The sequence below is a fragment of the Lipophrys pholis genome, assembly GCF_963383615.2.
Source record: "Lipophrys pholis genome assembly, chromosome: 19".
Taxonomy (NCBI): Eukaryota; Metazoa; Chordata; class Actinopteri; order Blenniiformes; family Blenniidae; genus Lipophrys; species Lipophrys pholis.
Window position 1 is genome coordinate 9890639 of NC_137647.1, and position 12544 is coordinate 9903182.

The 12544-nt window shown below is 42.8% G+C and overlaps 2 protein-coding genes across 2 annotated transcripts in view; both read left to right on the forward strand.

Annotated features, from left to right (window-relative positions):
• coro7 (coronin 7) overlaps positions 1 to 4630 on the forward strand; it is a 95427-nt gene extending 90797 nt beyond the window's left edge. Inside the window, exons 21-28 of the mRNA XM_080487826.1 lie at positions 274 to 359; positions 567 to 708; positions 790 to 879; positions 969 to 1085; positions 1208 to 1343; positions 1434 to 1525; positions 1887 to 1973; positions 2866 to 4630. Of these exons, the coding sequence (XP_080343952.1) occupies positions 274 to 359; positions 567 to 708; positions 790 to 879; positions 969 to 1085; positions 1208 to 1343; positions 1434 to 1525; positions 1887 to 1973; positions 2866 to 2874 (759 nt within the window). The 3' untranslated portion in view covers positions 2875 to 4630. The remainder of the gene's footprint in view (positions 1 to 273; positions 360 to 566; positions 709 to 789; positions 880 to 968; positions 1086 to 1207; positions 1344 to 1433; positions 1526 to 1886; positions 1974 to 2865) is intronic.
• An 809-nt stretch (positions 4631 to 5439) lies between these two features.
• On the forward strand, positions 5440 to 8839 carry pam16 (presequence translocase associated motor 16). The gene is made up of 5 exons (XM_080487829.1): positions 5440 to 5512; positions 5842 to 5926; positions 7093 to 7229; positions 7559 to 7624; positions 8035 to 8839. The coding sequence occupies exons 1-5, from the start codon at positions 5510 to 5512 to the stop codon at positions 8119 to 8121; spliced, it is 378 nt and encodes a 125-aa protein (XP_080343955.1). The 5' UTR covers positions 5440 to 5509; the 3' UTR covers positions 8122 to 8839.
• Positions 8840 to 12544: the final 3705 nt, after the last annotated feature.

The window sequence follows — 12544 nt, forward strand, 5'->3', positions numbered from 1 at the left end:
AGTCAAAATTGTATGGATTTGATGCTGTATTCATCTGTTCCTGTAGCTATATGCTGTCCAAAATCATTTATTCATTAATACATAGTAGTCCTGCCACATTCTTGGTTATAGACAACAAAATTCTTTATATATGACCTCACTATTATACTGATAAACTACACTAAAGTGCTTCCGCACACAAACGGAGGCTAAGAATGGAAACACTGCAGACATGTGCAGCTCAATCAGTCATTTCACTTTGTAATGTCAGCACTTGTTATTTCATGTTTTCAGGAGGGGGCGGGTCCCGAAGGCCACAGGGGCGCACGTGTGGTGTGGGTGCATGACGGCAAGTACCTGTTGGTGTCAGGATTCGACAGGTACTGGAAATAATTCAAGAAAACAGTTTACAATTTTTGCCATTTTTATCAAAAGTTTAAAGTACCGTTCTGTTAAAAAGTATAAACTGTACCGTCATTTCATTAAAGCACTTCATGCAGTCTGTAAAAGGATTCAACACGGTTGCCATAGCAGCGAGACTCGAGAGAACTTGGCCAACAAGCTTCTTTTTTTTTGTCCCTCCACAGCCGCAGTGAGCGAGGAATCTACCTGTACTCGGCGGAATCCCTGTCCTCTGGCCCCATCGCCAACAGTCCCATAAACATCTCCCCCTCCACACTCATCCCTTTCTACGACCCCGACACCGGCATCGTCATCCTCAGTGGAAAAGTAAGCAGACAAACTACAAAACATGTTGGAAGTCGTGAGATACTCTGCAGCCGCGGTGAAAGGGTTTCATCTGTTTTTCAGGGTGAAACCAGAGTGCACATTTATGAGGTCATCACTGAGGAGCCGTACTTTATTGAATGCAGCAGTTTTACCTCGTCTGAGCCTTACAAGGTATCTTTACCTATGCACTCCTTAAATCGTGCATTTTGGATGACTTATTTTGAATTTGGTCATTTGTGTGAATTGTTTCTCGTCTGCAGGGTTTGGCTTTTCTGCGTAAAACTGAATGCAATGTGCGTGATGTGGTGGTTGCTGTTGGACTCATGCTCACCAAGTCGACTATCGAGCCAGTCGCTTTCAAAGTGCCAAGGGTCAAGGTGGGTCAACTGCACCACCTGGTGGCCACATGGAACCACTGCAGCAACACGCCTCTCCTGATGACTTTCTGTGATACACTTCTATTGCGATAACCACAGTGTGTTACTCCGTGTGTCTTCAGAAAGAGTTTTTTCAGGATGATCTGTACACTGAAACTGCGGTGTGGTGGGAACCGGCTCTGACTGCCTCAGCCTGGCTCTCCGGCTCCAACGGCCAACACAAAAAGATCAGTCTGAAGCCGAAAGACATGACACCAGGTTGCCAAAACACAGCCAATACACCGATCCCTGTCAGACATGTCTTGGCCTGTTTTTGTGCTTATTGCCTGGTGTGTGTCTTTCTTTAAGTGAGTGAGGCCCCCAAAGAGGCTCCAGTGAGGAAATACCTGCCCTCATCTTTTTACCTGGAGGAAAAGACGGATGAGCAGAAGAAGGAGGAGGTGCCGTACATGTCCTCAAATCATCCTGCATCGCAGATATAAACACAATGTTAATTCTTCTGTCTTTGCTGGAGTCGCTGAGTTACGAGTTCTGGTGTTGGCCTGATACGCACTGACGTTTAGTGTGTGTGTGTGTGTGTGTGTGTGTGTGTGTGTGTGTGTGTGTGTGTGTGTGTGTGTGTGTGTGTGTGTGTGTGTGTGTGTGTGTGTGTGTGTGTGTGTGTGTGTGTGTGTGTGTGTGTGTGTGTGTGTGTGTGTGTGTGTGTGTGTGTGTGTGTGTGTGTGTGTGTGTGTGTGTGTGTGTGTGTGTGTGTGTGTGTGTGTGTGTGTGTGTGTGTGTGTGTGTGTGTGTGATATGCAGCTGCTGAGTGCCATGGTGGCGAAGCTGGGGAACATGGACGACCCACTCCCACAGGAGTCCTTTGAGGGAGTCGACGACGACGAGTGGGTGAGTGATTGTGAATCAAGCGGAAGCAGGTGGACATGATGCATCACGTTCTCCCAGAGTGCACAGTTCATGCTCGCAGATGAACGGATTGTTTTCTGACAAAGCACACAGAGAAATACAAAAACTTCCTCCTCCATCTCACTCTGTCCATGTTTGTTTATGCAAGACTGTAAAAACAAAGTGGAGAGTGGCTGTAACTGATCGTCTAATTGAGACTGCCGAAGCATTAAAATCTGCTTTTTTTATTTGACATTATCAATAAAAAGTTTAATTTTGTCCAAACGCCAAACTACACAGACGCATCTCGAAAACATTGACTACAATGCAAAAGTACACCTTTTCCCATGATACCACTGAAACGTGTTTTTACGATGGATTTATTACACATAAACGTGAGTATTTCTAGAATTTCTTTTCTTTATTCTATATTATTGTCGCTTGAAATTTTTAAATATTCGAGTATTTTGTAAGAATGAGTGCTTCTTTAAGAGCGAGGCCATAATCGCCACAATTAAAATTAGAACAAAGCTTGACATTTCATTTCATATCATCAGTGTAGAAATGAATTACAAATCAATTCACTGATAATACGTTTTAAAACAGAGGCATCGAAAACAAATGTATTATCAGTGAATTGATTTGTAATTCATTTCTCATTTCCCAGTTATTTCTACACTGTTATTGTACTGTAATCTGTGGGATTGTCATTTTTGTTGTTCAATCCCACAGATTACAGTACAAAAACAGTGTAGAAATAACTGGGAAAGCCGTTAACTTTAAAAACGATATTCTATTTTTAGATGCTCCTGCAGTTATAACGACAAAGTATTCTATTGCTCCACATTCGTCAGCAGCTCTATGACACAGTTCGGCTCATTTCTCTGTTCTCCAGGACGACTGAGGGGAGACGTCGTCCAGCCAACCACGAAGAGGAGTGACGATGGACTCGTGTGTGACACCCAGACGACATCTCGGCCTCCGGAATAGCCGGGGGGGGGGAGCAGAACAATTTTAACTTCAACAAGTTTTAGGGAAATTTCTATAAAAAAATAAAAAAAAACCTCAGTACTGTATGTATGACAATATCTGTTAAGGTTTGGATAATCAAATATGACACTGTCTAGTTGGTAATAGTGGATTTTTTTTTAATCTGTCAGTTTGAGATAATCTGATTCTGTAATTGTTCTGTATTTGTATGGTAGACAAAGGAATGATGTCACATTTTACTATGCTTGGATGATAATCTCACTGTATGAGAGTATACAAGACGCTCTCAGTAAATATACTGGGACTACATGTTTGGGAAATATATTTACCATATATGTGGTAAATTATAACACAAGGTCGGTTCAAGTGGAATGAACCTTCAGGCGATCACGGCAATAATATCTCCACCGTTTGCAGCATTGCTGGTTAATTCTCAGAGGCTCAAACAGCCACAGATACACATGGATGACAAACACCCTGTGAATTAGATGTTTTCTGTGCTCGTGGTTGAAGCATGACGATACTCTCTGGGTTGTCCGTATCTTACAAAAAAAAAAAAGACTGCCTGTTTCAGTGTCACGAGAGCACAATTGTGAGTGATGATGTATAGAGTTGTTGTGTGTTTGCACATTAACTTCCACGGTGCACGACTGTTGGCGTCCTGTAATGGCCAGTCATGAGCATGTGCTCAGTCTCCATGTGTCTTTTGAAAATGCAACATGATGAGCTTTGCGATTCTGTCGGCGGTGGACCCCGTGCGGCCGATTCTGTAAACTCGTCTTCCTGTCGGATCAGGAAAATCTCTCACACACACACACACACACACAAACACACGAACACACAGGGTTACTGTAACACACTCAAGCTTCAGCAGCAACAACCTCACCGAGGATACAACAGGGTCGCCAGTGTTCATGTTTGGCCATGAACTGGAGTTTTTTAATCACCGTATTGCCATGTTAACGTTTTCTTTGTTCGCCATATTTGCCTAAAAAAAAAAAGTTTTAACATAATTATGTGTCACTGCCTTATTTGTCATATTTTGTTGAATCTTCTGCCATTCCTTCGAAGTCTGATCAGTAGGAGAAAACAGCCAAATAATGAACTGCTGTTGGACACTGAAGCCAAATCACCTCCTCATGTTTTGACAGGGACCTTTATAATAAAGTAGATTATTTAATTGTTCTCTTTAGTTAAACTTTTAACATGACCCATGCTCATGTTCTGACTCTTTTATGAGCTAATTCTCATGGCCTAGTTTTAACTTTTAGTTTGTTGCGGTGACGTTAATCAGACAACAATACAGTGTCAATCAGTTACAATGCATTCATCGTGTAGTTTTTATTCAGGCGACATCAGTATCAACAATCAACTGGACTTAATCCTGCTAGTTTACAGCCTCAGATCCAACTGAACCAGCTTGTTCTGCTGCGCATGGATGTGTGCGTCATTTTGAACACAAGTGTAATCAGGGTGTGTGGGATATATACTGCTGTATGTGTCTGTGACTCCAAACGGTCACAACGTGGGATTTTTGAATGGGATAAACTTACCTTTTATTGTGTTGAGAACTTTTTGTTTTGTGAGTAAATTCTTTTATTTCTGTCTTATCGAAGTAACACTTTGTGGATTTTCATTATTGTCTTACAATAAAACTTTTTCAATCCAATAATGCTTTTCTCTGGTTTGGCTGTGTGGTTGCCATAGTGAATGAATCAGTGAATACAAGATAAATACCCCAGGAACGTGTGTTGTTTGGCCTTTATCTTCAGATTTCTATGGGGGAAACCTATTGCCCGTTTTTTGTTGCCGTGTTCACACTCTCAAAATGGAAATGGGACTTTCCCAATTGGTAACTTTACAAGTTCCAAGCTGGATAATTGCACCAGACTGAGTGACATCAGGTCCACTTCCAGAGTTCTCCAAAACCTTCAACTTTCCCAGTGGGACATTTTTTATTTTGCCGTGTTCGAAATGCATTTTCACTTCACTTCACTTCATTTTCACTTGCTTAATTCATCTTTAACTTCCCATGGCAGGAGAAATGTATGACTTGATAAGACAATATATTTTTTTCCAAAAAATAGACACAAACTTTTCTGTGTACAGTAAAAAAACAAAACAGTGGTGTTGAATTGACACCAGAGAGCAATATGGGACCACAAAGAGAGAAACTACAGATGAGACAATAGCCTCATCAGTATATCTGAATCGCTGGTGCTGAGGACCCCAGTTACATTTATTTTTGCTACTGTGGTTACTGTAAGTTAATTTGAATTATTTTCAGATTCATTACAAAAAAATATGCATTTGTGCCTCTCTCTTAAAAATAAAAGGCTGGTAAATAAAACTGACCGTAGTTAACGGAGAAGACAGACTGCACGTCGTCCTCCTCGCCTGCAGGGGGCACTGTAAATCTGAGCGCCCTCCCTTCTCAGTCCTCTTTGGTCGCGGCTTCCTTGACCTTTGAACCCCTGGTAACCTTCAGTGTACATGTGAGAAAACAGACGCTCCGCTCGGTCTGCGGCAAAGCTGGATTATATTTTAAAATGGTAAGATTGTGTCTGACAGTGTTAGTTTTTATCTCCCCGCTCCGCCAGTGACTGTTGTCCAGCTGTTCTGGACACTAACGGGATTCTGCTTCGCCTACTGCATTTATGTAAAGCGGAAGTCTCGTTTTGTAACCTGTTATTTAATGTAAAGTCAGTGTAATCAAAGGTATAGAAAACATGGGGACGTGTAGAAATCGTGCCTGTAATGACGGTGGTCGTGTTGCTACATAATGATGTATCTCCTGTCAGCAGACCTCCACCTCTGTCTGTCTCTCGTCTCTGATCATCAATCTCAAGGTGTTTTTGTTTTGTTTTTTTCACATTTGCAGGCTAAATATCTGGCACAGATCATAGTGATGGGAGCTCAGGTGGTGGGACGTGCATTTGCCCGAGCACTACAACAGGAATATGCAGGTAGGAGCGACAACAAGGCCTGGTTCTGTTCTGCGGTGTTAGTCCTACTTAAATTGTATTGTCAGAGACTCAGTCGGTACATATCCTCCCTCACTTTCTTCACCCCATAGCTGGAGTGTAACATGTTTTCAATCCCATTAGAAAGACGTGTGTAAAGATAAACAGCATTGACAGAGTGGTCCAATGCTGGAGTAAAAAAACATCTGCGATCTGAGAAGCTGTTAAGACTCAACACCCTGATGTCAGAAGGAAGAAATAACTTTGTAAGATGATTCATTCATAATTAAATGAATAGGATGTGCCCAGCATCAGTTCCTGCAGCTGACACATGCAAACTAAAATCCTAAAAGGTGCAACACACCCGCCGGCACACGTTGCCTTCCTTACCCAGTCACGAGGACACAGTCTTTTTAAGCTTTGTTTAGTTCATTACACAATGAAGTGTGCTTATATATCATTTTTCTCCCCCTGGTGATCCCCGCATGATGCTTTTTTGTGCTTGTTACTAATCAGGATTCACAAATACTTGGAATTTGTGAATACACTGTTTGTTAACTCTATCTAGTGTCATACCGGCTCCATCATGGAGGTGGGGCTGACTGCTTATGTGATATCTCAGCGCTAACAATTCCTTAGAAACATATTGTTTCATTAGATGGACTATACTGTGTGATCAGATTTAAATAAAGTAGATTGTGTCTAAAGTCCACAGACCCAATAGTTCTTCTTTCATGTATATTTGTGTAAGGCCTTGAGGGGCAAAATACTTGACTTTACAAAATGATTTTGTGTCTGATTTCCCTTAAAAAAACTGTTTCAGTTTGAGTTTTAAATTAGGTCAATTATGATCCAGCTCCACGGTCCCACGTTGTTCTTGAATATCTCCTCGGTATTCCTGCAATCACATTTTGTATTGATTGAATTTCATTGCTTATCTGAAGTAATCTTGACTGTAACGAAAAACCTAATAATGAAACTGTCATTATCATAATTAGTATCATTTGTTTTGGCGATCTGACAGTTTCATAGACGTATAAATGCAGACATCATTTTTAGAACTACCTACCAATTTGCCCAAATAAATCTTGCATGCAGCTCGAGGTACATTGGTTTAAGCGTCACTGTATTTTTTTTTTTTTTTAACTCTGTTGTGTTTTCGCTCACAGCCAGTCAGGCAGCGGCCCGGGCCCGGGGTAGCGCCGGTATGCAGTCGGCCGCCGCCTCCAGCATCACCGGGATGAGCCTGCAGGAGGCCCAGCAAATACTCAATGTGGCCAATCTGGCGCCTGAAGAGATCGAGAAGGTGCAAAGTTACTCCTGCTTGTTCAGCTCGTCTCATCGTCGCTTTTTGCTGCTTACGCTCGCTCACACTCGTGTCCTCTTCATCACACATATGCACCAACCCAGCTCAGAAATCCCTCTGAATAGATTAAAATCTGCATCCAGGTTGTTCTCACAGGATGTAACTATAGCGACTGGTGATATTAATAGAGCCATTAGGGTATTGCAGCTCTTTAGGTTAAATCTGGGGATGTGCATCGGCATAAATAAATGAGTTATTCTCCCAGCTTTTGTCCTGATTGTCCCTCAAACGCGGTCAATCGAATGCTAACGCCAACCCCTTTATTTCAGAACTACGAGCACCTTTACAAAGTGAACGACAAGATGGTGGGCGGCTCATTTTACCTTCAATCAAAAGTGAGTGTTCTGTCTCTCTCGATGTTTCGTTTGTGTTCTACAGTGCACAGGGAGGGTGTCACTATGAGAACAGTGTTTGATTTCTTCAAAAGTATATTGTATTTTTTGGATTCTCCGTGAGATATTAAAACCTCCCTGAAATGTGGAGCGACGATTCACTGTCATCCGAGTCCACGCTCCTTCCAGAAGTCTAGCTCACTCCCACCAGCAGGCGGGCTCATAGGATCCTGGTTAATAAAGACCTCAGACTCTCTTCATTCAGTGTAAAAACTGAGCAGCCCTATTTAATACACAATTTATTTGAAAACATTAAAACTTCTTGTGTTGTATCATGTGTCTCTGATTTGGAGTTTTAGCTGTAGCTCGCAAACCGTCACGCTTTGATTTTCTTTTTCTTTTTTTTTCTCGAGGTGGTGCGAGCGAAAGAGCGCCTCGATGAAGAACTTAGCATTCAATCGGAAGAAAAGCCGCCGTCACAGCAGAAAACCGAAACATGAAGGAAGAGAAGATCCTCCGCGCCCTTTCTTTCCTCTCCCCGCTCTCTGTAAATTATAACCCAATTAAAAGCCCTTTCCTTTTTCTCTAAAAATTCACTTTGTGGTGTTTTATTTTAAATGAATCCATTTTTTTTATATATAGATTCTCATGCTGTTGCATTGAGTAAACACTGTCTTAATATTACATTGTATGTGGGACAAAATGAAAACACACGTATCAAATGCAACTTTATTAAATCTTTTTTTTTTCATTGACATTATTATCAATATCGTAATAAAATTCCTCTAAAACAGGAGAACACCACTATGTTGTACCAATTGGAGACTTTTACAACTCTAAAATTCTGCATGTTCAACCTCAGAACATGATGCCAGGAAAAAATATATTTTCATATAATCATTTTCTCATATAGTGTATAACTTCTATATTTACCTATAATAAAAAAGGCACTTGTAAAAATTAAAATACTGACATATCTCACAAATGTGCAAAAACATAACTTGGAACAGGCCTTGCATGGCCTTAGTCTCATCATTAACCCTTTGTGCAACACTGTGGCACTTCAGTCAATGGCACCCCTTTATAAATGACACTGACCCGACGAGCTGACGATTTCTGTGCCCTGGATTTGAACTCCACTTTTCCTTAATGTGAAGTGAGGTTTACTTTAAAAAAAAAAAAAAAAAAAAATCTCCAGGAGCCCGTACCACTTTCTTTTAGTCGTGAAAAAGTAAGACTTTATATTCAGACATTTTAGCGACTGAGGATGTATTTTTTTGTTGTTTTTTTTTTTTTTTACAATTACTCCTGGTTCCCAAAACAACAAAACAAATAATGCTCTACACTGAGAAGTGATGAGACGGCGTCCCCATATCTCCACATGCTATGACGGGGAAGAAAAAGTGCAGTTTATTACAGGCTGAGCTCAAAGGGTTAATGGATCATAACAGCTTATTTAATATTGAAAACCATGTGGATCCTGCGAGGATCCGCGTCGTGTTGCTCAGATTTCTGCCGCCACACCGAGTCTCTGTCCCTGGCTTCGACCAGCAGAGGAGAGACAGACATTCGGGATGGGAGGGAGGGAAGGAGAAAGAAGACGAGAGCCGCCACATCTATGGGTTTCGCTGTTGCCATGGAAACCGTGTCTAGCCTACTTAACACCTGTTTCTGATGACATCACATTGCGGGATTGTCCACTCACAGCGAGGGATTCGTTTCAGTACCCAACCTGAACCCAGAGACAGGGCTGGTGTGTGTGTGTGTGTGTGTGGGTGTGTGTGTGTGTGTGTGTGTGTGTGTGTGTGTGTGTGCGTGTGCTTGTGCGTGTGCGTGTGCGTGTGTGCACGCAGGGGGACGATGATGAAGAGGAGGAGGGTCTTGTCTGAGATAATAAAGACTCATAATTACTGAGGCAGAAACAAAGGTAGGATCTTCATCTCTGCTGCGAGTCCTTGCGGTGCTGCGGGCAGCCTGACAGCGCCGCCTCAGACGGGGAGGGGTAAAATGTGGGATTGTTTACAGTGAATATGGCTTGTTAGACTGCCCACTTCTGCTAAAAAAGCTTTGCCATGGGGGAGCTGAGCCTTTTGGGTTTAATCTAAAAAAAAAAAAAAAAGAAAGAAAGAAAAATCCAGAGGGCAGACAGAGTTCAGTGGCCTAGTTTTCTGCAGGCTGGTATGCTTGTGAGCGGCTGCCACACTGGGCACAGCACAGCCACCGACTTCAGAGCTGCGAGGGCCGATTGGCGGGGAGGCGGCCAGATGGAGGGCGGCTGCACAACGCAGCAATCCTCAGCCTCTTTTCCTCCACTGGCACACAGCCTCACCTCTCATCTCCTCCCTGTCCCCTGCCCATTCATTTTTTTTATCCAGTCGATTCCTCTTCTTTTTTCTTTTTTTTTTGCTCACCCTCTCAGTGCTTTGAATATTAAAGATAGTTCGTACGCTGTGACGCTGAAGCCCGTACCTTCTCCGAGTTGTAAAAACCTGGCGTGATTGTCGTGTAACCGTCATGTCAATGACTCCATCGGAGAGCCACATAGAAACATGCCTCCCTTCTATAGCAGTGGTTCCAAACGTGTTGGCTTGTGACGCCTTAAAAGGAGAGCCATCTGTGCTTTTGACTTGTCCCAAAAAAATCTTAACATTTTCTTATCACGTTGTTTCATTTTGTTTTTGTTTGGCAGTCCTGGACTGGCCTCATTCAATATCGATCTACTTTTGTGGGTCAAAAAAACCTGCAATGTTGAAGTGACCGGTTAATCAATGGCTGAACTCTTACTGATTTTTATAGCAGAAAGGTAGTATTCAGAACCGCCCAATAGTACTTATGGTAGATACTTTTCCCAATTTATGACGGAATTACAAAACCAACTCATTTACGTGACAGTGGTTCAACTAAAAAAAGTCTCCGCCTGGAAGAAAGGACAGAATGAGCAGCAAACTTATGAAGTATTGTCTTGTGTCACTACAGTCGCTAAGGATATTTGGCTAATGAGGAATACATAAGGGACTTTTTGAGCAAGGTTAAAATTGGAGGTTAATATTGGTGACAATACAATGGGTGAGAATGTGAATGTGTGATTGTCTCTGGGTTCCCCCCCCCCCCCCCCCCCCCCTGTGATAGACTGGCCACATGTCCAGAACCGAAGGAGCCAAATTTCAGTTGGTAAAAGTGCGCACTCTTCAAGGTCAGTTTGGAACCACTGCGCAAATCTCCATCCCTCTTTTCCTTTCCTCCGTCCCATCCGACGACTCATCCTCGACAGCAGAAAGCTGAGTGCAGAGCAGCAACACAAGAAGCAACTTCAACATCAGAAAACAATGTCTCGTCTGAACAACAGCACAAAAAAAACAATGACACAAAACAGCAACAACTGAACGTTTCACCTCGGGGACGAGGCGATGGAGGAAAAACAAAAATAAATTCGACACCCAACAAAAGCAGACGGGAGGAGTGGAGAGAGAGAGGAGAGTAGTTTGAGTCAGTCTCTTGAGGGAATGTTCCTTGTGTTGTGACGATCCTCTCTCGCTCCTCGACCGCTCGCCGGCGGACACAGTCACTGTCACACGCGCGCACCATTACTCAGCGAGGAAAATGGAATAAGAGCAAACTATGTCATAACGAACCGCGTTACCGGCTGTGACATTTCATAAAACATTTAAGGAACATAGTTGTGTTAAGTGCATGTTGACTGCTTAATCGAACCGTGAGAAGTTTCCCAGAACTTTCATGAATTTCTTTTTTTTTTTTTTTTTTTTTTTTCTCGTCTCTATTTTATTTGTTTTGCCCCCTTTGGACAGAGGAAAATGAGGCAGTTTGTAATAGTGTGGCTTTGTAGTCAGTCCAGCTGTATGTGGCATCGAGTGCATCGCTTCTCCCTCTGGGGCACACAATGCGAACATCCCACTTGCCCCACTCCAGGTATTTATTTTTGTTAAACTTGGAACAAAAGATCGACTGACAGGAACCAAGTCAAACTGGATGACCACCTGTTTTTCACAGCTGGTTTTGTGTTTGGTAACTTTAAAAAAAAAAAAGATATATATACAAGACAGCACTGTCTATCGCCACAGTGGCTCTTTCATACGCAGACTGGCCGTGTTGATTCAATTACTGGAAATAAGCTGGACAATCCAGGAGCCAAAACAGTGCTGGTCCTGTAAACGGTAAGTGGGGTGTTACGTATCATGTCCTGCCAGAGGGGGGAGTCAGATGTACCAGTGCAGTAAATTTCACTTGTGAAGTAGAGGAAGTGATGATTGGTCATTGCCAGGTGATGGAACACCAATCGTCTGTGCCCTCAGCTCGCTCTGTGCCCTGAAAGCCCCTAGTCTGCACACCTGGCACACATTCTGGTGGACTAGGCTGGTCAGTTGTTGGTCGCCCTCCCCAAAAACCGGGGACAGATTGTCAAAAATGATCTTTCCCATGTAACGGGGGGGGGGGGGGGGGGGGGGGGGGTTAGCAGCAGTTTTGAGGTTTCAGTACTCTCACCAGCTGACACTATGAAGTGTTGTGTTTAACTGTACAAATACAAGACCGTTTTGAGTTCACTTGCTTTGGTCTGGCAAGCTTGTCTGAATCATATTAATCACAGCAACCTGTGAAAAATAGGTCACAACTTTATGATAATATGAACGATTTCCTGTGGCGTGCACGGTGGGTGCGTCATTCATGGTGTATGTATCTCACTGCGAAGCCGGAGGCACACTGTCAAAGTACAGTTCATATAAATACTTGATGGGTGATTCAGGACTTTTGTACGAACACGAGAGCACTAAGACGGTTGACTTGCTGGTCCTCGTCCGCAGGACCAGCAAACAGGAACGAACGAAGTACAAAATAAGAGAAGAGCGAGCAGCCCATTGTCGGGCCTGACAGAAGTACACAGCCAGACATGTTCCTGAACGGAGCGTT

Bases quoted from the DNA above. Each gene is read 5' to 3' on its own strand.
- pam16 (XM_080487829.1), top strand. The intron at 5,927-7,092 runs GTAGGAGCGACA...TTTCGCTCACAG, and splicing joins ACTACAACAGGAATATGCAG to CCAGTCAGGCAGCGGCCCGG. The intron at 7,625-8,034 runs GTGAGTGTTCTG...TTTTTTCTCGAG, and splicing joins CATTTTACCTTCAATCAAAA to GTGGTGCGAGCGAAAGAGCG.